This window comes from Oryctolagus cuniculus, chromosome 10, assembly GCF_964237555.1.
Source record: "Oryctolagus cuniculus chromosome 10, mOryCun1.1, whole genome shotgun sequence".
In the NCBI taxonomy this organism is placed as follows: domain Eukaryota; kingdom Metazoa; phylum Chordata; class Mammalia; order Lagomorpha; family Leporidae; genus Oryctolagus; species Oryctolagus cuniculus.
The window spans coordinates 23,055,281-23,081,483 of NC_091441.1; the positions used below are offsets into that span (position 1 = coordinate 23,055,281).

General features: G+C 42.4%; 1 protein-coding gene across 50 annotated transcripts in view; it reads left to right on the plus strand.

Moving 5' to 3' along the window:
* The window catches only part of TCF4 (transcription factor 4), a 390,316-nt gene that overhangs the window by 353,751 nt on the left and 10,362 nt on the right, over window positions 1-26,203 (plus strand). For 28 of the 50 annotated variants that reach the window (XM_051851926.2, XM_070050130.1, XM_070050128.1 and 25 more), the window contains 3 exons: window positions 1,802-1,878; window positions 4,412-4,615; window positions 25,465-25,600. In XM_051851926.2, the coding sequence (XP_051707886.1) occupies window positions 1,802-1,878; window positions 4,412-4,615; window positions 25,465-25,600 (417 nt within the window). The remainder of the gene's footprint in view (window positions 1-1,801; window positions 1,879-4,411; window positions 4,616-25,464; window positions 25,601-26,203) is intronic. The other 22 variants (XM_070050132.1, XM_070050140.1, XM_070050149.1 and 19 more) reach the window with 1 other exon arrangement.

Below are 26,203 nucleotides of genomic sequence, written 5' to 3' on the forward strand. Positions count from 1 at the left end.
AAATTGAATAATTATAACTTGTCAAATTATATCAGTAAATCATTTCACTTTTCAGAGGTACGTTTAAGAGACTCCCTGCCCTTCCTTATATAAATGCTTCCAGAAAGCCTTGCCTGGCACATGTCTCTGCTCTTTGGAAAGAGGACAGGTGGCTTCTAAAAAAATCTGAATCACATCTGTATCTGATTGAAACCTGACCTTCCTATAATTTCTAGTGAAGTCCCTTGCCTAAATGTTGCTTCTTCAAGCCCTGTTTCATTTTCTGTATATGATACTCTCAGGGCCTATTATAAACTGGGTTCCCTAGAAGAGAATGGGAGGGTTCAGGTTGCTACAAAACTCGTAAGAAGTGATGACTGTGGCTTAGCGGACTTAATAGCAGCATTTTTCAAGGCCCCATCCCAGAGAAGGGTCACAGGAGAAGAGGAGGGATGCCAGATGCCAAAGTCTTTTTGTCCAGGGCGACCAAGTTAAAACTGACTAGAAGAGGATGACTAGAAGAGTATAGCAAAGCGCCCCCCATGGTGGAAAAGAAAAGGAAAGTTCAGTATTCTGTTCCTCCCGTTCGGTACCAGATTCCTAGACTCTGAAAATGACCTAAGGTGTCGATCTCCAAAACCAGAGAAGGTTGGGTGCAAAGGACCTGAGACATCCAAGCACGTGGAAATCCATATCCCCCATTTCAGTCAAAGCAGCTCTCATGTCATCTGTTTTCTAATGTGGAAAAAGCAAAAAAATAAGACAGTTCTGTGATCTATAAAAAGTTTGAGAACAACCCATGTAGACTAATGCCTTGATTCTATGGATGAGTGTACTTGGGTCCAGAAAGGGTACGTGACTTGGGGAACACCGTAAATGCGCTCAACCTGAGGAGCCTGCTTTAGGTGGAAGGCACAGAAATAAGGCTAGAGATGGCACTTTTTGGCTCCTGGTAATGCCTCATGGAAGACCACATGTTAGGAAGAAAGAAGTTTTATGAAGATATAAATATGGGGACAGATTGCTATTTTCACACCGACAGCTCTGTCCAAATTCTATCAAGAAAACTAATTGAACAAAATATCCTGTTTTTATTTAGCATAAAAATACACAGGCACACCCAGACGAGACAGGAAGAATGGATTTGAAAAGTGTCAGGGTATGAGATTTCAATGAGACCGGAGCTACTATGTCTTTCCTTTGTGAATTAGGTATTTTCTAAGTTCTCTTCCCTGAATATGTACTCATTTAAATGTAAAAGTCGTTTATATTTCGTAGGTTAGACATGGAAAGTGCAGGCATCTTTCTTTTAGTGAATCATAAAATATTTATCTTCTTCAGAAAAAAACGCCTCAGTTGTTACTGATGTATGGAGGTTTTAAATTCTGGTTTAGTGAATGCTGCTGCCTGATCTTACTCTCGTAAAAGGTTACTAAAGGTTTATCTCATTTTAAAGGTCATTCTTTAAACACATAGCAAAGTTGTTTTCCACTGGGGAGAGAAATTTGGTTCAGCATCAACTCTCCCTGGGTAAAGGGACGACAGCCCTCCACCTCACATTCTTGGAAGTCTGCAGACCTCATAGCTACAGGTCTCCTCTGCAGGAGCTGTCCTAGCTAGAATTCAGAATCAGGCACGTGTTCCCTTAAAGGAGGCAGCCTGGGGGGACAGGAAGTCTTACAGTAGTCTACAGTTTACATTAAAGATGTTTTCCTTGCCCACCAGTTCTTGCGTGTAAATCGGCATTGCTGTTTCTAAAGGGACTGATGAGTTTCTTTGTAAGTTTGTGTCGCTCTAATTGTCATTCCCTTTTTGCTATCAGCAGGCACTGCTGTTTGGTCTAGAAACGGAGGACAGGCCTCCTCGTCTCCTAACTACGAAGGACCCTTACACTCTTTGGTATGGTTCACCTGCCAGTTTCTGCTCTCACCATTTTCACACCTTGTTTTCCTTTGTGTGTCCACATCACTCTCAGGGATTCTTAGCTTTCAGGCATCATGACTTCAGGTCACCCTTAGGCACACAAGCGTGGCCGAAGTGCAAGTTGTGAGACTGCTTGTTCCTGTTTGTAGATGGTAACCCAGATACCACTGCAGGGGAAGCCCCAGGACTCAAAATATCTAGAACGACATAAGATATTAGAAGTCTTGGGAGAATAAGCCTCCTCGTGTTTGGGAAAGATCCCTGCTATTGATTAAATAGTTCTCCTGGCATCCAGATGCTGGAGCTGCAGCTGGAACACTTGAAACAGAGTATAGGAGGCGTCCTCTTAAACCCCTGCCTGAGAGGTGTCCTGGTTATCCCCTCACTCAGTGTGGTTCTCATGGAAATCCAGTAATACCAGGAATAGGAAAGAAATCTTCCTCCGCCAGAAGGGAGTAGCTGACAATCTCCTTGGGCATAAAATATTATAGATTCTCACTTGATGATTCAGTGTCTGACACTTTCCTTAGTGTTTCTCAACTCATGGTGATTGCGACTTGAAACCCACACTGATCTGTGCAGAGATGATCTGGTCTGCAAGTGCACTGGATGGGAAGAAGGAACAGCACGTGGAAAGACCCTTTTTTTCCTACAGGGTTGATTTTTTTGTTTGTTTCCTTTCTTCCTCCATATTTGGAGAAAAACATGAAGGAAGCATATTTTTTTAACCTAAAGTAATGTTGTCTTGCCAGTGGTTCTTCCCTTCTGGCTCACTCTTTAAATGAAGGAGAATGTAAAAATGAAAATGCAAAGGTGAGCGGCCCTCTGTTGGGGTCTTCCATGCTGAAGTGTGCAGCACATTCAGCTCTGCATTTTAGCCAGTAACGACCAGCACTCGGGGAGCTAGCGTGTGCACTGCCTAGCCCAGCAATCTGCAGACCACATCCAAATAATCCATTGCTCTGTTTAGCGTTTCCCTCCCTTGAGTATTCCCTAGGGCCCGACCGTCAAAACAGGCTTTGTCCATCTTGCGAATAGAACCACAGCTTCAGTCCCTTAAGAAGGGGTTCACCGCATCACTGTCTTGTCAGGAAGCTGAATCAGCCAGTGTGATAGGCACATGCAGTTTCTTTCCATGCTTCCCTTGACACTTAGAAGGGTATGCCTCATTCCTCTATTTATAAATTAAAAACTGTGGAAGCAAAGACGTGCAGCAGTCTTTCCAAAGTCAAGTAAGCAGTAGAGCTAGCAGCCTCGGAAGGTCATTTCAACTTCCAGACCCACCAAATCAAAATGCTCTATACCATACACTAACTATATTAGACACACATTCTTCTGTTTGGTATAGAATAATTAGACATTGTGTTTCTCATGCTTTGGAGCTGCTCCATCTGTTTGCACAGCATGTTAGCACCCAGAGAGTGTAGGTTGATCCAGTACAGAAACGCACTAGATTTAAAGTCAAAAAACTTCGATTCCAACCCTGACTTTACTGTTTGCTGCAGCGTGACACTGAGTGATGAGTTGTCACGTCTATATAGAAGGAATAACGTCTTCTGCCTGCTTGCCTGCCATGTACTTGTGTGGAATGAGGACCCAGTAAGATGGTATATCGCAGTGCTCACCAGAGATTGGTATTTGATATTGTTGTTGATCTCAGTTCCTTAAAGAAAGAATACGTAGCTACATGTCACTTTTATTCATGTAATATAGGCCTTATTTAGTTGGATAAAACTAGAATACTAATGGCTAGCATGTAAAAAGATCATGCGGTTTTTAATTACACGAGGTAGCAGAAAATTACACCCTTATATCTTATGAGTTTTGAAATCAATTGGAAGCTTCTGATGACAATTGATTCAAGTCTTCATGACCCTTCAGTGTTAAAATCTATACCACTTTGGTTGACGGAATTTTCATAGATTTTTTTCAGTAAAGTAGCACACAGAAATAAACACACAAGTTGCTATTAGTAAAGGATGAAAAGCAAGAAACACAGGTAAAAACTCAACAAGAAATTACCATCCATGTGCTTTTTATGTGCATCTTTCTTGATACTTAGTTTTTCAGCATATGCCACAGGGGAGGCCTTCAGAGAGGATGCTGGGAAACTCTAAATAGGTCATCTTTCCATTGATAATTTTTAAACTTTATAATGAATGCCTGCCAAAATGTTCCTTAAATTCAATGTATGTTTTTCTCTACTAAAGTAAATTGAAATTCTCTTTTAAACTAATGCAGTACAGTGTAGCATGTGTACATAATAATCTCCTGGAAGACTTACTGAATTTACTTTGTTCAGGAAAAATAACACTATAATTTTAACATTAATGTTTTCCACCAGTTTTCTAGGAAAGACACTATTTTTATTATTGTCTTAAGGAAATAAACTTGATTGGAAACATATAGTCAGAAACCTAAAGTGTGGTTTGTGTCAACTAAAGTTTTACTTCCATAACTTGCGCATGCGTTTTGCACTAAATCACATTTCACATTTCTTACCCAATAGCAAAGCCGAATTGAAGACCGTTTGGAAAGACTGGATGATGCTATTCACGTTCTCCGGAATCATGCGGTGGGCCCGTCCACAGCTATGCCCGGTGGTCACGGGGACATGCATGGGATCATTGGACCTTCTCACAATGGAGCTATGGGCGGTTTGGGCTCAGGGTATGGAACCGGCCTTCTTTCAGCCAACAGACATTCACTCATGGTGAGTGCGTAGCCTGTGTGGTTGGGCAGAGTTACAATTTCAGGAAGAATTGCTACTGCTGCTGCTTGGTTTTTGTAAACAGCTTTACTGAGATATACAGTTCACTTCATATACAGATCCCCTGTCTACAGGTTCAGTTCAGCTTGCTTGTTTTCGTGTATTCACAGGGTTCTATAACCACCACCACAGTCTAATTTTAGGACAATTTCCCCCCTATGAAAACAGAGAACCCGCCGGTACCCATTAAGCAGTCATCACCCATCCCTCCAGGCCCCAGCCCCTGACAAGCACTTCGGCTTCTGTAGATTTATGCAATTGTGGTGGTCTTTCTCACTTAGCCCAATCTTTTCAAGGTTTAGCCATCTTGTACCAGCTATGAGAGCTTCATTTGTTTTTAGTGCCTAATAGTATTCCACTGCGTGGATGTGCCACATGATATTGATAGATTGATGGTTCCTCAGGTGAGGGATATCTAGGCTGTTTTCACTCATGGACTCTTCTACATAAAGCTCGTATGAACGGTTGTATGCCAGTGTGTGGGTGTGGTGGTGGGGGGAGGCCCATGTGTCTGCTTCACTAAAATAGATAGCTAGGAGGGAATTGCCAGGCCTTTGCTGCTGTAACTTATGTATCTCAGTGACTTTGATCAAAGGACACAACTTGGGTTCATGTTTTGATGCTGGTATTTCAGTATGAATGGGTTGTATTTTTATTAAAGATGCCCAGATGATGCCTTTGAGTCACAAGGATGGGAGGTCAAAATAGACGGTGCACTCGCCTGAATAAATGCATGGCGTAGGACCATGAGATTGAGTGTGAGCATGAGTTTTCCCACTACCTTTCTGTCCGTGTCTTTATTTGAATAATATTTAAGCAGATGCATCCATATAACAATTGGAATTTCAGTTTTGCCCATTACTTTTGAAGGGATTTTGGAGAGCATCTTTTTTTTTTTTTGGATGATTATCAAGAGTCAGAGAATCTTCTTAACAACATATTACGAGAGGACAATTAATGAGGTGACCAAACAGGTGGAGAATTTGGCTTTACGAGTGATTCTGTGTGACTCTGCTCCTCTGAAACTGCTGCTCAGTGAAGCCCTCGTGTCCTGCCCAGTCCTTGACAGGCGCTTTACAGGTAGCTTGGGTGAGGCCTATTTTCCGTGATTGTAGGGGCGTCTCCTGCTTAAACATAGTTTTAAAAGGAAATGCAAAATAAGTACGAATTTTTTGAGATCCTTCTAGTTCTTGATCAGTAGTAGTCTTTTTTTTTTTCTTAATAAAAGAGTAACATTAAGGGTGCCATCCTGAGTGGTGTAATATTGAAACCTGCAACCAATTTGAAGCCAAAAATACTAGTTTATAAATAGAAGCAATGAACTCACTCACTTCTAAAATGTGGAAAGATATTTTTGAATGCCAAACCTAAATTTTTTTTTCCTTTTTACTTTTCTTTGACCTCTACCCTAAAAATTCATCATTGACTAAAAATTGTTTGTCTTTTCATGGCAGTTTCTGGGAGTTTACAAAAGGAAAGCCTAGATTTTAATTTAGCTTGGCCTCAGGTAACATGTTAAATACACTTGGGATATACATAATATGAGGTTTTCGTTTGTACAGCTTCTTTTTAAAAAAACTACAATGTTTAAACAATACTGCTTTTAATTAAGAAATCCGGCTTTATTAAAAGCCAGATCTGTGACTTATAACCATTTCTGTATATCTGCTCTCAATCACGAGAAAAATAGTTTAATTTCTGTAGCCGCGTTCACTTTGCATATGTTAAACGGATGCAACCCTGCACTCTAGGCGAGGGTCTTTTCCATAAATGTGTCATTAGTTCTTCATACCAATGTAGGGTAAATGCTGCTTGAAGATATTAAACTCTACCTGGATGCCTTTCCGAACCATGTGACCTATGAGTTACCTCTCCTTTGAGTTTGATTCAGAAATGAAGTGAGGGGAAAAGACTAGAATTGTTTTTGGACCTGGGAAGTTGGAGTGTCCCCCATTTAGGGGGGAGGGGGAGAATGGAACGGAACAGTTGGAAAAGGGAAGTCGCTGGGTTTGTAGTGCTTCATAGAAACCTCTTTGATTCTGAAGCAACAAATAAGCCCCACGGAAGGGGTAAATCATCAGGTTTGCTGATAAAGAAAAGGTTCTGTTCACTCCTCTGAAGATGGCTACTATCCAGTCCAGGATGGCGCAGGACCAGTTAGGGGACAGGATGCCTCCAGAGATGCCACTGTCTCCTGCCACCCTTTGAACCAAGCTGGGGCTTCGTCCAGCCTGCAGCGCTCCTGTGTGTGAGAGACCCTGGCTTGGCATATCTCTCCTTGAGCGAACTGGTAGGAAATGTAAAACAAAAACGTAAGCGCAGAGGAAATAGTTCTTGAATTCAGTCAGTCTGAAGCGAGCCTTTGACCAGTGGATGCATTCCACACTAAAAAGGAAGTCCAAGGGGAGGAAAAAGAAAACCCGCCCCCTTCCCCCCCAACAACAACAACAAAAATGCAAGGAGGATACTGGTAATGTTTTCCACATTTGAATTTTAATACATGAAACAGGCTGTAAAACGCTGGCCAGCTGCAGTGAATAAAGTAGCAGTGGGAGGTATGCGCCGGAAACCTGGGCTGAAAGCACTGGCCAGCCGCTCCCGCCCAGCTACACACCTTGCTCTGTGGTTCTGGAGCTGGGGCGTCCCCGTAACTTGAGACCCATCCCAGAGCTGGTTTGGCTTTGTGCAAGGCTCCTCTCTAACTCTCCTTAATAATTCCCTCTGATTAAAGAATAGACAGCTTTGAATCCTCCTGACCTCCCTACTCTTCTCATTTCCTCTCTCCCCGCCTTCTGAAAATCAAAACAAAATGCCTTGATCACTTGGAAGATGATAGAAGCGTTTCTTTGTGCAGCAGTCTGAGATCGTGGTGGGGAGAACTGTGGTTCTGCCTCAGCTATTATGTTATCTCATTTAATTGCTAACATATTGTACTTAGCTTTTGATTCATAAAATGTTTTCCTTGGAGTTCTGAAGTAGGTCTTCAGTGATTGACTAAGTATTAGTATAATGAAAGGGATTTTTTTTTTTCACAACGGCAAGGCTCCTAACCCCAGAGTGAACGTTGTATACTTGGGAGCTTTCTAGATGGTATTCTTTCACTGTGCTCCCTTCTGCTTCAAACCTTCCCTGGCTTCCCATGATGTGCAAGATAAAGGCCACTTCCGTAGGCCAGCATTTAAGACCCATCACCACTTACCAAAAACCTTAGGTTTAGCTATTCCATTATGTAGCGTTTCCTAGCAAGACCAGTGTGAAGACATTACCAGAACTTGCCCGCTGTGTTCTCATCAGCTTCTTCTTTTGTGTGTGGCCCACTTGGTCTGCCCTATCCATTTGTTTCTGTCTAATTCCCACCCATTCTCAAAGCTCTGACTCAAATTCTGCCGCTTCCAGGAAGCCTTCCCTCACTGCCTCCACCCATGATAGTCATTTTCGGCACTACTCTATGAGTCACACCATTTCTAGATATTTATCTCAGTGAGCTATGCATAGTGGTGCATCTTTAAGAGGTATAACTTTGCCTTACCACTTGTTGTGAATTCCTTGAGTACTACATATTAACATGTAGTTTCTCTCCCAGTAAATAGATCCTTAGTCAAAAGGGAAGAAAAGAAAGATAACGTTTTCTGAGTGTCGGACGGGTCCCCAGGCGCTCACTGACGGAGATCATAGTGGCCATTTCAGGTGCTGGCAAAATGAGCTTTGGAAATTTTGAGCGGTCAGTTTCAAGGCATGGGCATAGATTCAAACTCATCTGCCTCCAAATTCAAAGGTCTTTTTTTTTTTTACGCCCCTGAGTACTCCCCAGAGATTGTCTGTGAGTATACCTTTTCACAATGAGTTTTAGGCTCTGGGAGCTTGTGATTTTCAAATGTTGATAAATGTCAGTTGGCAAAAGTAGTTTCCAGGTAGTTTATGGCCGAGTTCCCGGAACAGCTCTTTAGTGCAGTGCAGACAGAGGTGAGAACTTCTCCAGTGTACTGGCGGGCCCAAGTAGAACCACGATGGTCTGAGCATTTATCCTTAAATCAGTGTGTTCATGCTGAGTGGTTGAGAGGTGGGAACTCTCCCTACTAGGGACCTTGAAGTAATACATTTTAATTTTGAAGTGTTTTTCATACCATAACCACCGACTTTTCTGATAGAATCAGAGTAGAAATCTGTGAATGTAGGAAAATAATGAAACAGCCAAGTAGGCCACTAACCTAGTCATAAACTCTTATCAGATATAATCCCCTCTGCACCCCAGTTACCTCCATCTTTAATCCTGATATTAAATCTGGAGATTTCTTATACATTATTGACATGGCAATTTTTCGAATACAGCTCTCTCCATTATTCATTCAGTATTCATATCCACAGATGAGACCTGAAAGCAAGCCTTTCAAGTGACCTCACCTCTTCTTTTAACTGAGTAGGAGCAAAACTCCCATCACAGATCCCTCCCTGCCACCCTGGCTGCTTCCTGGTTAGCTGTAAGTAGTGTCATGACTTAAAAACCCTCCTGTACTATTAATACATTAGTATGGCTCCCAGACCTTTCTGTTTAAAGCTAATATAGTCATCTCAGAAACATTTAGTGATGGTTACCAAATGAGAGGCTTTATGCCTAGACGTGGTCGGTGCTCTTAAGAGGTTCACGGATTAGTCAGAAAGGACCTGTGTTTAAACAGATCGCTGCGTACTAGTCCGGTAGGCCCAGGGAAGACAGGGGCCCATTGCCTTGACCGGGAGCGAAAGAGCCCATGGTTTCTTGGGTGAGGAATCGTGGTCTCATACGAACGCCTGCTCTGGTTGACTTAGGCATAGAGGAGCCCAGCGGAACTCATCCCTGACACTTACCCTCCCCAGCATACCCCAAGACTCCTTGCTGCATCCCCCATTTCAGAGACCACCAGTATCAAGACAGGCTTAGCCCAGTCTCTCTCTTTTCAGCAGCTTTTTAATGAAATAAAATTTACCAAAAGAATATTCATGGGTGAGGAGACACCTTTCTATTTAACTGACATGAAGCTTGTGAAAGCTTTTCCCATTTAGGGCTTCATGAATCCAACTAATATTGTTTGCCTCGCTAAGAGTTGAGACCATTGAATTTTAGCTTCCAGAAATACCCCAGAAGTCAGTTAACCCATTGCCTTTGTTTTGCTTCTGAGGAACTGAGGCCTAGAAAGGGGAAGTGACCCAACCCTGGGGAGTCACCAGTTAATGACAAGCTGGGATTTGAAAGCAGATCAGCCATCAACTAGAACCACATGCTTTGTACCGTGTCCCACAGTGCTGCAACAGACATCATCCCTAGCAACTTCAAAACCGTAACAGGTATTGCAAGCCATTCTGCTACTGTGGCTTAGCTAATAGAACCCCAGAGAACTCAGTTTCCCTTGGCTCCCTGCAACAAGATGCAGTTAGCTCTGCCAATGGGCTAATGAGAAGAGCGTCGTGGAGACTGATGTGGTATTCTGGTGGCATTTACTGGTAGGCAGTCACAAGAACAGCAGACCTCCTTGCTCCTTCTTGTAGACCTCCAACAAAGGGATGATCAGTCTAGGCATCGTCTTCCATGTCACTCCTCGGATTTCCACAGATTCGCAATGCCATCCTAGAGTGCCAAGTGCATTTGAGCACATATATCTAAGCAGTTATTGCTATAACATCTCAGGGACCTCCGAGATCATCTCCATCCCAATCCGCTACAAATTGCCTGCCAAGCAGTCAATAAGCTTCTGTCAGCCTCCTTCCTGCAGGTGTGAGTCCCTCCAAACACCCAGAAAGTCTGTTTCTATCAGGTATTTGACAATTCTTCATATGTCCAGCTCCAGTTTGCTTCTCTGCTTAGTCCTTATTGTTCTCCCCCAAACCCAACCCAGCAGACACTGGCAAAACGTTGAGCTACTGAAGATGGTATATTCAGGGGCACTTTTTTTTTTTTTTTGGGCTAAATATCTGTTTCTTCAATTACTGACCCTAGAAAATGTTTTGACTCTCCATGATGAGCCTTGTGACTTTTTGGTACATTCTGCATAATTTATCAAAGTTTTCCCCACTCCAAAGGACCTTTATTGTGTTTAGCCTAAAACTGAACACAGTGCTCTAGAAATCTCCAGGGTGAATAAGGGTGGGTATACTACTTCCTCCATTCATTACATTATATCTTCACTAAGGGCACCCAACAAAATCTTATTTGCTGTTGTTAAAGCCTCATCATTCTGCTGACATACTGACCTTGTAATCAGCTAAAATCTATAAACCACAAGTCTCTCAGCTATCCTTGTACACTTTTTATTGTACCTGTGCGAAATTCCCCATAACCCCCTTGAACTTCATGGTACAGATTTCAATCTGTTAGTCTAAAGGTCTACACTGGGTCCCCATTCCGTCACATCCTCTGTCAGCTGTGTTGTTAACGAATGTGCTGGGTGCCAGTCATGTCCACATCAAAGCCAGTAATGAAAATGTTGAGCCATGATGCTCAGCACCACAGACATTCCACTGCTTCATACCCCAAATGGCCACAACAGCTGAAGCTGGGCCGAACCGAAGCCAGGAGCCAGGAGCTTCTTCCGGGTCCCCCACATTGGTGCAGGTGCCTAAGCACTAGGCATTCCCAGGTGCATTAGCAGGGAGCTGGGTGGGAAGTGGGGCAGCCAGGAATCTAGCCAGCACCAGTATGGGATGTCAGCACTGCAGGCAGCGGCTTTACCTACTAAGCCACTGTGCTGGACTCCAGAACTCTTAAATAGCCTGAAGGGTAGAATTTCACTCCAGATCTTAGTCCTCAGCATCATATTACAATGCCTACTATATTGGTGGGATTTTTTTTTTTTAAATTAGGATAGTTGCCTATTTCTTGTCCACCATCTCTTCAATTATCCTAATTGCTAATCTCCTCAATTATCAGATATTTTTCTCTTTTAAAGATCTATTTATTTATTTGAAAGAGTTACAGAGAGAGGAGAGAGACAGGGAGAAAGAGAGTGAGCGTTCACTTCCCAGATGGCCGTAGCAGCCAGAGCTGCACCAGGCTGAAGCCAGGAGCTCCTTCTTGGTCTCCCAGGTGGGTGGCCGTGGCCCAAAAATTTGGGCTGACTCCCGCTGCTTTTCCCAGGTCATTAGCAGGGAGCTGGATCAAACATGGAACAGCTAGGATTCGAACTAACACCCATATGGGATGCAGGCATCAAGGGCAGCAGCTTCACCTGCTATGTCGCAATGCCAGCCCCTATCAAATATTTATAAGAGCATTAGCAACCTCAACTCAAAGTTTTTCATTCATACTAATATTGTACCTTTTTTTAAAAAAACAGAAAACTTAAAGAAAAAAATAGAGGGAAACTGTTTTAGCCAATTTGATACTTTAGCATTATTTTAAAGAAAAAATCAAAATGTTTTGAAGACAGTGGTAGTAGTGACGCTCAGCACAGCCCCTGAGTTAAGTGGTTAGGACACCATGCACACCCAGATCTCACATCAGTGGGCCTCAGCTGGATGTATCCCCATCTCCTTCCCCACCCCCTCTACCTATTGGCTCTACATTCTGGCCATGTGACAGAGAAACAGTCAATCTGCCTTGGGTGTCTACCCCCAAGCCTTAGTCTCTGTATGCCAGTTTTCTCATTTTCCCCACTAAAGTACGTATTCAGTATCCTGGAGCCATGAACTTTAAATGAATGAATAAGAAAAACCTTGTTTTCCTAATTTTAAAATATATACATAGAGGGGCTGGCACTGTGGCATAGCAGGTAAAGCTGCTGCCTGCAGTGCCAGCATCCCATATGGACTCTGGTTCGAGTCCCAGCTGCTCCACTGCTAATCCAGCTCTCTAGTGTAGCCTGGGAAAGCAGAAGAGGATGATTGGAGTACTTGGGTCCCCATCCACATGGGAGACCTGGAAGAAGCTCCTGGCTCCCGGCTTTGGATAGCCCAGCTCCAGCCGTTGCAGTCATCTGGGGAGTGAACCAGCAGATGGAAGACGTCTCTGCCTCTCTGTAACTCTGCCTTTCAAATAAATAAATAAATCTTTAAAAAATAAAAATAAAATATATGCATAAAATACATATTTGAAACAGACCCCTCCAAGAATAACTACATAATATTTCTGTATTGTTTTCTTCCTACATTGAGGGAGGGATAAGCAGATACATTTGTAATACCCTGGTAATCATTTTTTTAACTGAATTTTTATTGGATGCAAAGACCCAATAATAAACTTCTCATGGCTTGGAATAGGCATAACCCTTGCATTTAAAAAATGTAATATTCCCTTTGTTTTCTCTGTATAATAGATTTGTTTTCTCAATATAGTAGATTTTCGAGGGAGAAGAGTATTGTATGTATTAGAAAATGCACATGTGTTCAGTCACTCATTCTGCATCTGCTATACTTCCGAGACCATCACAGATGCATAAATGTGCAAGAAAAAGTCTCTCATCTTATAGGCCTTTTATCCTGGTCGGGTAATAGTACAGTATATGTCTAATTATAATGCAAGAGAATTACTCAGTGACCTAACCAGTGATTCAGACAGCTAGGAAAAGCTTCTTAGAGAATGTGTCATTGTATCATTGACCTTCTATTAGTGTCTATGTAGAATTTCAGCAGTAAGAGATACATAGAAAAGGCATTGCAGAGCCATAGAATAAACATGATTTAAAAAAAAAATGAAAATAAAGGCTGTAATGTGCCCAAATAGAAGTAAGAGATGTGCCTGATGAGTCTGTCTGTCGCAGCTCCCAGCTAAGGCTGCACTGGGAGAAAGCCACTCCTCCACAGCACCGCAGTTCCAGCAATTGGCTCGGATATTGCACATGAGAGTCCACAGGAAGAGCGAGTCTTCGTGTGTATTTTTTATGTCCAAATTAAATTAACTCATGGAATTTTCCACCCTTAGGAATTAAAGTAGCAGCTCATGAAGTAATTCAGTTATGTCATTCATACCAAAACAGAAAATACTGGAGCAACTTGGCACTGTTTAAAAGCCAAGATTAGGCCTTGGCCATTTTGTATTTTTTTCAGATTCTGTGGCCGTTGTGTTATTTTAACTTTTATTGTGGCTGTAAATTCTTCAAATCAAAAATATCTTAATTGCTTAGAAAGCACGAGTGTAAACTGGACTCGTCCTAAAAAGAGGATTCAGGCGGGGCAGCCTCAGAAGTGAGGGTTGAAAGATAGAGTATCACATTTTCTGTAGCACGAGGGCTTTCTGTATCTAACTGGTTGACATTCACAGTTGTACGTAATTATAGCTTCCTCTGTCTCCATAAATCATTGCAGAACTGCAAAGTTGAGTTTAACCAAAAGATCTGGCCGGTATTAGTTAAGTGACATCTTGGGGGAAGCATTGTCCTGATACAATAGCCACATTCGTTTCAAAGCACTTAATTGGACATATTGTCAAAAACTACAGTATTGAATTTCCACATTTTAATTTTGCATTTGCCTTCTCCCCAGCTTCTGCACATGGACGGGTCTCGTTTGGAACTGAAAGTGTGTGAAAGTTATTGGAGAATGGTAGTCTCTGGGTAATGTTTCTGTAAGCTGCCCAAATTTTCCCCCTGTAGTCTAGATGGGAAACAGCTGGGTTTTGTTTAAAAAGCTGTTTTGTGAAATATCTGAATCTTGAGATGCAGAACTGAGGTCACTGTTAAAGCAGGTGCTCTTGAACAAGTGAGAAAGGACTCAAGGGGCCCATCAGCCCTGTAGTCTTCTACAGGGTACTTCCTTTTAGAAAAAAAGGTATTGACGCTTGCACCTTTATTTAGGACAGACACCGATATAAGTAATTGCATTAGCAATGCTGTTAGAAATTGGTATCTTTGATCATTGTCAGCCCTTGAATGCGAGCTTAGCCACATACAAAACAAAGCAAAATGGTCATTCCCCTCACAAAGCTTCCAGCTGAGGGTCCACGCACTGGTCTTCTTGGGAGATTAGAATTGCTTGCATTTCCTCTTTAGACATAACAACAGGAAGAGAACGAGAGCTACCCTTTCAACTAAATAGGGCCTCAGCTGACCGTGTCTTCCGAGCTCTTCAATGCAGTCTAAGGAAAAGGGAGAAAAGAACTGTGACTTGGCAAGACCGGTCCCCAAGCAGTTCTGAGAAAAGCAGTGCAAGAAACATGTGGAAGCACTAAAGTGCAGTGCACGTCAGGTATCCACTCGTCTGAAGATGAAAGGAGGTTAGCCTCCTCCCCCGGGAGCTGGAGGTTATTAGCAGCTGTTTATCCAGTCGGGAATCGAGATTAACATTGCAATTTTTTTTTTAAGAACCAGAAGAAAATTTGTTTGGGAAGTTGGCTCTTCATATCAAGTAACTGTGCACTGCCAAAAAAAACTTCCTTTCTCAGAACTCATGTCCTAGAGTTGAGCAATGTTATGATTCTCTGAGAAACCCTGGATTACCCAAAAGTCTATCTCCATTAAGTAAAACAGAGGGGAGCGAAGAAAGGGATGGATGCTTGCCATTGACACACTCCACTCTGTTCTTCCCAAGGTGGACCTTGCTGTTCGGTGTGTTACCTGTCCTTCAGCCTGAGCCTTGGGGGGACGTTCTGCCCCTACTCCTCCATCCTGCTTGGTCTCTGCCACTCTGAGGCTTACTCACATGGGCTTGGTCTGTGCCTATTGCTGTGAATGTCTGCAGGAGATGCAGGAGCTGCTTCCTACTCTATAATATTTTATTGCACCTTTCCGTATCCCCCCCAAAAGAAAAGTTGGATATTGGGGGTTTTCCCCCTGATTTAATGATACTCTTAATGTCATTTTCTTTTATTAAATCCTTTCTTTTGCTTTTGATCTTATTTATAGCAGAGCCACTGGTCATATGGAAGCTATTATTGTATAGCAGGGAGATGAAAGACTTCACTGCAGTTAAATAAGAGTGAATCATTGGGGCCAGTAATGCACACATACAGTGAGGTACCATTTGTGTCCACAGCGCCCTGTGTTGTTCACTTTGTAGGAAAGCCATTGAGATTTATAAAGGGCTTTTCCAAAATCTACATTTGGTCAGAAATATGTATTCTGACAACATGGAAACACATGTTAGTACATAGTCCTTAGCTGCTTGTGTCTTCATACACACACAGTTACTTAAAGAATGCTACTTATTGATGGAAAAACAAATTTTCATTTGCAATTGAGATGTTTATTAGTGTTATATGTCAATTTTTAAAATATGCATCTAGGAGTGCATATTTGGTGAAGTGGTCGGGATGCTGCTTGGAATATTCATATCCCATACCCGAGTGTCTAGGTTCAACTTCTAGCTCTGCTTCCAATCTAGCTTCCTGTTAATTTGCACCCTGGGAGGCAGCAAGTCATGGCCCAAGTACTTGTCCCTGTGACCCACATGTGAAGCCTGGATTGAGGGCTTGCATCCTGATGTTGGCCCAGCCTGGCTCCAGATGTTGCAAATGAAAAGTCTCTCTGCTTCTTTATGTAAAAATGCCACCTTCTTCCTGTAGCAGTCTTTGGCTTCCCAATCAAATATAATTTCATCACCCTTTCATACCCTACATAACCTTGTATTCTTTGTGGCATTCATCTTATTTTATCCTCTGTAGAAATTATATCATCCCATCATTAAATGTAAGTACCTGTAGAATATTAGGTGTCTCTCTTCTTTAGTTTTTCCTTGAAAATGCCTAAATAGTGCCTTGTATATTGAGACACTCAAGCAGCATTTGTTGAATTAAATGAAATGTTTATTATTGGATGGAAACACACCCAAGGTGTGTTTGACAATATCACATTTTAGATTTCAGATGTCATCTCACAGATGCATGTCATGTGATATGTGCCATTCTTTGCTATTTAGGAAGCATCTGGTTGCTCACTTCGGTATCACTGTACTAGCCTGTGACCCACAGCCAGTCCCTGCCCTTGGGATGCTCACTGCTCACATGTAGGCTTTTAGGAATGGCAGCAGAACCACGATCATTAAGATTTATGCCCTGCACGACTAAGTGATGCTCTTGAATGTGTTTTGAGGGTGATGTCTCAAAGAATAGTCAGGAAGAGCCCCATCTGGGCAAAGCAAGGTGGTAAGAAAGTAGAGCTCTGGAGAGCCACTTAGTCTGGAAAGGCACAGCAAGGGGATCTGTGGGATTAGTAAGAGAGAAGCAGTCAGGGAGCCATGAGAAGATGGGGCAGGAAGGGCTTGGCTCAAGCTCTACTGATATGAGTGTGAACCCAGCAGAATAGGGGCCATGAGTAGATACCTGAGAGTCCAGGCGGTTAAGAATAGGAGGGGCCTGGGGGATGGCCCCAGGGTATCTAAGTGAAGGACACAGCAGCACAAGGCAGAAGTCTTGGATTCATTGAACAATAGGGAATTTAATGAACAGGCTGGAAACTTAGTCTGTGAGGGACCAGGGGCTGGGGAGAGAGTATTGCATTCAAGATAAAAAAAAAAAAAAAAAAAAAAAAAAAAAAAAAAAAAACAAAGGGTGAGGATTTAGAAGGAGATGGGGAAGAGTTTAGGCAAATGTCTTTACACCTACAGTCCCTTTCCAAGTACATTATAACGTCCACGAGCTATTCAAATAATAAGAAAAACTTCTGGAAAATAAAGGCCAGTTGGTCATGGTAAATCTCCAGTGCAGAATCATCTGGGATGTGACTTTGTGAGTGTGTGTGCCCACTCAGTAGCATGACTCAGGGATCCACAATTCCACCTCACGTGTCCCATTGTCTTTTGCTTGGCTCTGAACAAAAGCAGCTGCTTGGAAGTACCCCCACAGTTTATCCTAGAGGGGCTTGGTTCATGGGGGTGACGGGATTGAGTTCCGTACAGTCTGCTACTTGGAGCAGGGAAGGGATGGAATGGGCTCATTCGGCCTCCTCCTACTTCTGTGCCCACTGGGTGCACTGCATCTGCTTATGGTTTCCACTGTAGGAAAGTGGTGCAGAGAATGGGGGGTGGGGGAGTGGAGATGCAGAAGGGAGAAATGAAACAGCTCTAATAGATGGAATTTATGAGTTAGAAAACGAAAGATGAACTGAATTTAGCTTGCAGCCATTTGCATCGCTAACTAGATCACAAAATCATTCATTTTAACCATTTTGGTGGACAGTTCAGGGAAGTTCCGGCACACAGGGTCACATGACAGATAAGGGCTGTCAAGGTCAGGATCATTTAGATGGTGTTTAAATCCTCTTGAAAATTATTTTATTTTCTGGAGAATAAGCATTAAATAAATCTCCAAGGATTGCACAATAAGGAATTACCTTAAAATTCAGACAAAGCATAAGTGAAACTGTAAACACTGGGGGGAAAAAAAGGAAATTGTGTGTCTTTAAGACAGGAAGTCTTCTCCCAATAAACATAGTAAAAATCAAGTCAAAGCCCAAGCAAAAAAACCATTTCAATCCATATCTGAATTCAGTGAGAAGTCCTTTAAATGTTTACTTGCATGAGGATAAAAAGGTGAGATAATGCTCTAAACAAAAGAAAATGGAAATTACCATTTGTGGTTGAAGAATGTCCAGTCCTTTTTTTTTTTTTTTTTTTTTTTTTTTTTTTTTTTTTGACAAGCACAGTTAGACTGAGAGAAAGGTCTTTCTTCCATTGGTTAACTCCCCCAAATGGCCACTATGGCCAGCACTACACCGATCCAAAACCAGGAGCCGGGTACTTGCTCCCAGTCTCCCATGCGGGTGCAGGGACCCAAGCACTTGGACTATCCTCCACTGCCCTCCCAGGCCACAGCAGAGAGTTGGACTGGAAGAGGAGCAACCGGGACCGAATCCGGCACCCTAACCAGGACTAGAACCCAGGGTGCCAGCGCCGCAAGTGGAAGATTAGCCAAGTGAGCCACAGCGCCGGCCAGAATGTCCAGTCTTTAGGTCTTTCCCCAACACCTTAGAGGTTCTTAGAGGTAGCTCTGTTGTCTCTAGACTCTCTGGGCCCCTGCTGTCTTTCCTGGCTGCTGCCATTTCGTGAACGTTCAGTTCCACCTGTGAGTCACTGAAAAAAGTTCACATGGCTACTTCTGCATCTTTAAAAGATGCACTTTGGGGATCAGTGGTGTTTTGCACATTTGAGAAAGTAAGTTTACTTTTCTCTCATGTGATAGAGATCTGAAATCCAGTACTCCACAACTGTCATGTATAATTGGTATTTTATGGAGAGATTACAGTTCAGACACCAGCACTGCCTTTTGTGTCAAGGAGTTTTTAATTACCCTGAATTCCCATCGACTTTTCTTAGGTGTTTGTGAAGAAACAAGAGTGTAAAATTAAAGTTCCCAGGGACTTTTTTCTTTGCCTGAATGCCTTATTACTATTTTTTTAAAGATTCAAATATTTATTTGAAGGGCAGAGTTACAGAGAGCGAGAGAGGTCTTCCATCTGCTCTTTCACTCTCCAAATGACCACAACGGCCAGAGTTGGGGCATCTGAAGCCAGGAGTCAGGAGCTTCTTCTGGGTCTCCCACATGGGTGCAGAGGCCCAAGCACTTGGGCCATCTTCCACTGCTTTCCCAGGCCATTAGTAGGGAGCTGGGAGGGAAGTGGAGCAGCCGGGATTTAAACCAGTACCCACTTAGGGTGCCAGTACCTGCTATGTCACAGAGCCAGCCCCTGTCTTGCTAATTTTTTTAAAACTTTTTTTCAAGATTTATTTATTTATTTATTTATTTGAAAGGTAGAGTTACAGAGAGCCAGAGGTTGGGTGGGGGGCTGGGAGGAGGTCCACTGGTTCAATCCCCAAATGGTTGCAATGGCTGGGCCAATCTGAAAACAGGAGGCAGGAGCTTCTTCTGGGTCTCCCGTGCAGGTGCAGGGGCCCAAGGACTTGGGCCATCTTCTACTGCTTTCCCAGGCCATAGTAGAGAGCCGGATCGGAAGTGGAACATATGGGATGCCATAGCACTGGCCCCAAAGTCTTGTTGTTTTTCACCTTTCTAAAAAGCACCTATGTCAAAAGAAGTATTTTGAGCCAGATAACATTGGTAACAAAGTTTAATTTTGATGCACCCAAATATTGATATCTGGTTTTCTGTCATTATCACTTAAGCTAGAAATTGATGACACGTTCTCTATAGTTTTTGCCCTACACCCTTTAGAGGACTATGGTAGAATACAAGGAACTGAGGTCTGGAAGCCCATTTTGAAGCAGTTATCTCTGGAGATAACATTAACTAGGATTGAATAACTGCCAAATGAAATTTGATACATTTTCCCATCCATGAAATAGGCCTCTTAAATACAACAGAATAATTACTTTTCACAATACTCCCTGGAAACAAAGAGAGCAAAAACACTGAATGTCTTTTTTGTTTGTGGTGTTTGTTGTTAGCTTGAGGATAAGGACAAGGATATTTACCAAGATGCTCTACGCATCCCCGTATAAAACCACCTGGCCAACAGCCACCTAATTTGAAACTGCATGTCTTTTAAATCTGTTTATGTTGGAGGAGTTGTGGCAAATATTAAAATCTGTAATTTAGTTAGACATCTTGGCCTTGGCCTGAGGTGGTGAACTATGATTTTTTTCTCCTATGATAAAGAAACTACAAATGATTTTCAAATCTATATACATGTGTACTTACGTGTGTAATATGCTTGTCTGCGAGTGTGTGTTATAAGACAAAAGCTCCAAAAAGTAATCCCTTTTTGTCCCTTAACTCTACCCACCTCTCTCTCTGTCTTCATGTATCCATCTACATTTATATATACCCAATGTAATATATAAAATTGTATATATGCATATATCCAATCAAATTGTTCAGTGCTTCTGGATTCAAATCTGTTTTAGTCTTCTAACTAGACATTGGCTGAGTTACTAAACCATTTCCAGCCTTAGCTTTCTTCTTTGGAAAATGAAGAGTTTACAGCTGATTGCCAAATCCCTCCAAATCCTTAAAATCTAAGTTCTGTGATATAAACATGCTTCCAGCATACCAATCTTTTCTTCACAAAATAAGGATATTGAAAATTATATGGTGCTTATATGATTCAAAAGAAGTAGTGGAGTATTACTTTCTGATGCAATGGGTTAAGCTGCCTCTTGGGATGCCCACATCTCTTTGAGAGTGCACAGGATCGAGTGCTGCCTCTATTTCCTCTCAGACTTCCTGCTGATGCACACCATGCGAGGCAGCAGATAATGGGCCAGGTGTTTGGGTCCCTCCCACCTATATGGAAAACCTGAAGGGAGTCCCTGGCTCCTAGCTTTGGCCTAGCCCAATCCTGGCTTTTGTGAAATCTGGGGACTGAGCCCAAGGATGAAGACTCCCCTCCTGCCCACTGTTTCTCTCTGCCTTTCAAATAAATTTTTTAAAAAATTATTGGTCTTGGCTGGCACTGTGGCACAGTGGGTTCAAGCCGCAGCCTGGGGCACCGGCAACCAATATGGGTGCTGGTTCAAGTCCTGGCTCCTCCACTTCCTATCCAGCCCGCTGCTAATGCACCTGGGAAAGCAGTGGAAGATGGCCCAAGTGCTTGGGCTCCTGCACCCACATGGGCTCAACTCTGACTAAGCTGGTTGAGGCCATTGGGGAGTGAACCAGAGGATAGAAGACCTCTCTCTGTCTCTCTAACTCAGTTATTTCAAAATAAATAAAATAAATCTTTTTTAAAAAATTGGTGGCCTTTGTAGAGAAATTTAAATACCTGCCCTGAGAAATAATGTAACTTCAATACTTGCTTGTACCAGTACCCCAGCCATGAAGGTCTAGGGAAGTGGCAGGCTAAGCCTACCATGTGTGAACCCCATAATCTTGTCTCACTGGACCAGGAAAACACCCAATCCTAGAATGGCCCAAGGATGCCATGGGTTCTCACAGGATCACCCATGTCTGCTTAAAATGATGAGTGGGGTCATCAGATGGCCTTGGCCAGAGCTTGGAAATGCTAGGACAGAGAGGGACTTAGCCCAAGGTGCAGACTTGAAAGAATGTTCCAGGAGGTACCATGGAGGTTGTAGTCATGAGAGTGTGGAAGCCAGACAGAAGCAAAGGTACCTACCAGAGGAGAGAGAAAAGCTAAATAATGGGGCAGAGGAAGCAAGGAGTGGCCTCAGTTTCCAAAACTTTCTAGGTCTAAAACATAAGTTATAGAAATCATCCTAAGTCTTTCATTTGAGCAAGCTTGAGTAGCCATGTTTCCTACTATTGAACTTGCCACAGTGAATTCTCACAAAGGAGCGTTAGAAGTGCCATGAGGGCAGGGGCCAAAGCTGAGTTACTCATCACTTTTCCCCCAACACCTCACAAAGGGACAGTTAGATTAGAAAATATAGGTTGAATTGATAAATGCACTCTTTGGTCAGTCAGTTAATAGTTATCAAGTAATGCTTAAGTTTTATCTTTACTTTTAACATAAATATATCTAAAGCTACATTATATGGGGCTATGAGAAGACTGTCCTTAAAGATTGTAAAAAAAATTTAGTATTAATAAAATCAGTTATTCTCATAAGCTGGCTTTTAACTTTAGACTACTGTTATCTAGATAAAAAGGTTATCAGAATATGGCTTTAAAGAAGCATGGATTTTTCTGAAACTGGGCACCATGCTTCATCCTTAGAATCTGTCTGTAGGTTGACAGAATCAGCTACATTTTTATGTATTTTTTATATGGTGGTAGACAAGTTACTGACCCTTGTGCATACAGATGGCAGTATTAGTTGCTCTGCCTGTTTCTAAGTTATTCTGGTAAAAGATTCGGGCTGACCATCCCCGGTTTCTCTTTCCTTATCTCTTACATGACCAGAAATAATGTTTCTGAAAGCTAAATAAATAGGGTTAGAATGTGCTGTCTGTGGCTAAGGAAACAAGCAAAGCAAAACTAATTCTTCAAATTGGAATACTGCTCCATAGCCCTAGGCAATGGAATTCATCTGGAAGAATCAAGCTCATTGCCACATGGATGTGGCCTGGTCAGAGGTCTTGCGTGTGACCTGGAACACACGTAGTTTACAAGGGAGGCCTTAAAACACAAAGGACAACTTTGTCTCTGACTTCCTTTGTGGCAACCAACTGATGTTATTTGAGATGATGTAATATGATCTACTGAAAGTGGATCAAGTTAGATAAAGTACATACATGTAATCCTCCCAAAAACATAGTTGGAACAACAGTAGTCCCAAGTATATTTCTAATACTTATTATTATTACTGTTATACAAAACAAAGATTTGAAATCAAATAGATGTGAACAAAATACAAAGAATGCTAAGGTGAAGGTAGCTCAGGTTCTGAACACTCCTGAACCACATGGGCTATTACTATTTAGTAATATGCTAGTTTTCAAAATTAAAGCCCATGATGCTAATTCTTGTGTCCTTATTCTATACCAGTTTTTCTTTCTTCACATGTATCCAATAAGCTTGGGGTTTATTCTATATAACTTATAGTGTCATTTTCTTCATTTTGCATCTGTGTAACTCATGTTGCTTACACAGCAAAAAACCCAGTAAGAATTAGAATCTAGACACAGTTGACTGTCATTATTATTTATCTCTTGGTCGCATTGTCTTTCATAATAGTTGGGGCAAAGAAAATAAAAAGGTGATTGGTTGTTAGCTTTTTTTTTTTTTCCTCTTGTGAAAACTAAGCTAAATGGAAGCTGGAGGGACAAACATTTCAGGATCAGTAGCTGCAGGTGCTTTAAGTGTTATCCTTAGTGCCTACAAAGGCTTGAGGGTGTTGCTAGCGTAGACACTGAAATAGAGGAAATACACCTCTCTCCTGCACTCCAGCCTGCCTCCCCGCCAGCTTTCTGGCTTGGAGTCATCCTTTGTGGAAATTCAAAAAAACAGGCCCATTGGAAATGCCAATCACAGTGAATCGGCCCTAAGGTCATTATGGAGGCTTATAGTGATTGGCAGACATAAAGAGCTACCTTGACCAAGGCCTGTAAAATTCACATGTAGGCGTTGACATATTAGACCAAAAGGATCACCAGTTGATTCCGTGTTCTGAGTGCACAAGTCTAAAACTGGCACATCAGAAGCAACTTTGCTGCTTCTGTTCAGAAGGAAAAACAAAAATGCATCGGAAGAGTGAGTGAGCCGTGATCAAAGGCGCGGGCTGGGCGTGGCCTGCTGAGAGCGCAGACTCCAGGTGTGGAGGAAAGCCCCGGGTGGTGCAGCAGCAGAGGCAAATACTATTAGAAAAGGGCTTGCACTTAATCCGTGAACATCACAGGTGGAAACTGAGACTGGTGAGTGGAATTAACAAAGAGTTCAGTTCGTGGTAAAAGTGGAACGGGCTGCTTTGGGAAATATTTAGGGTCTCAATGCACGAGAAGCAGCCATGGAGAGAGGCTAAATGACACCCACCCAGAAAAGCCTGTGTCTTGACACAGGAACCCATGATAGCACGGAACTCCCCAGATCTCTCAGCTAAAACACCCATTTATTCTTCCTGATACTCAAAAGCTTTTAGTCCTTCACTCTTCTTACTGTATTTTGAACTTGAATAATTAGAATGATTTATGTGATCCCACGCCCAAAGTATTTTCTTTTGTGTTCTTTTAGGATGTGCTGATATAGAGAAAGGTGATCATTAATAGTTGGCTGCTTTTAAATAGCATGAAATTCTGGCCTGTGAATTTCATTGTTGTTGGTTCAAATGCTTATTGTCATATTCTTTGGTCATATTCTTTAAAAACATTTTGGAAGCAAACAAAAGAGTGAAGATTCAGCTTTGTGGTTTTATATTTTTGAACTGGAGAAACTAAATTTGACTCATAGCAGTGTAAGTGCACAGATAAATATGTTTTGGTGTTAGGACCACTGTCTTAGTAAATGCTCACTTAACAGTAGGCTACCAAAACGACTACATGAAAATACGAAGGAGAATGTGAACTGGTCATATTCCTCATGGTTTACAAATGCTTAATGGTTTTGCCTGGAGGCATATGCTATCAAGTCAGTAAGTGCTGTCTCACGGCCACAAGCACAATGTCTCTGGACCCCAGAGTAGGCAGTAGTAGTTAATAAAAAGCTCAGCAGTGTTTTTTTTCCAAATCAAGTAATCATGCTGTACTCTATAATTTTATTCTTGGAAGCATAAAGAGTATTTACAATATGGTGTCTTTCTAGGATCAGAATAGTGAAAAAAAAATGGAAAAATGTCCAAACATCCTCACACAGCAATGATGGCATTACTGGTGTGTTTAATAAAACCTTTATTGGTACATTTTCCGGTGTGGTGGCATTGGCAGAAACTGTCCCCCTTTGGATTTGGAACTCAGCAGCTGATGAAATACAGTAAACATTAATTTGGAATGGGCTGCCAGTTTTGGAAAGCCAGGTGACATTTTATTATATTTGTACCGAGCAGGGGCTATGTCCCATACTGCTGTAGCTTCCGCTGTCAGAGGCTTAGCTGGCATTATGGAAAAAAAAAATGGCAGGCCTGAGAATCTTATCCCCTGAAATGAAAGTCGAATGCCAAATTGAAATTCCTGTAGGATTTCCGATAGCAATGGGGGAATTGAGAAGCCCACAATTAAGCATATGGGCATTAAGATAATTGTCAGATCTGTTGGCGGACATGATGGAAGACAGATGGGTACGAATCAGTGCGCTCCACTGCAGCACCCTGGGAGACAATTTGACGTTTTACCTGCCTGAGCTCCTCTGCCATATTTGTCACTGGATGTACAGCTCGGCATCTTACCGAGCGTTAAGTGTTTCTGCAGGGAGCGCTAGGTGCATGTGCGGTCCTTCAGCGCCCTCTAGTGAATGTGCTTGGGAGTACTGTTTTTCAGAGGCCACCTCCTTGGTTCCGTCCCTGGCCTGGCAGCCGCTGACCCTGTGCTTCCTGTCACCCTTTCAGGTTGGTGCCCATCGTGAGGATGGTGTGGCCCTGAGAGGCAGCCATTCCCTTCTGCCAAATCAGGTTCCGGTTCCACAGCTTCCTGTCCAGTCTGCAACTTCCCCTGACTTGAACCCACCCCAGGACCCTTACAGAGGTGAGTGGGCCCCAGAAGGGCACAGCTGACCTCATTTTACACAAGAGTAGACCTCATGTGGATACCAAGCTTCCTTGGCGTCAGCCTCCAGGAAGCACTGGCAGGAAACCAAGAAACAAATGTGGTACAAAAATGGTAAGTAAATGGGAAAGTAGTCAGGACAGAACTTAGCCTGCTAATTGCATTTCTTCAGTAACTGTTTTCTTCAAACATCCTCTGAAATCCTGGTCTTATTTCAGCAGGGAATGGGGCAACGGGCTGATGAGAGGAAATTTTATTTTAGCTATTTCCACATTGTACTCATTCGGGTCCTCTAATGTGGTTAGTTGTGGTCTGAAAATGATATTTCCAAATGAATAGGAAGGAAGGAAATTGTTTTTGTTGTTTAAGATGGAAGGAAATGTAGGTACATTTAAAAAGTGGAATTGGTTGGATAGCGTGTGCTCTTGAGTCATGTAGCCCTGTAACCATGGCCTTGTACCACTGACTATAAGGGACTCTCTGTGACCCCCTGGAAGTTGTGCTACAAGGGACAAAACCTGGATTCCAGGCTCCTTATGCCGCTGGCTGGCTAGCCGAGGAGGAGTTACTGAAATAACATCT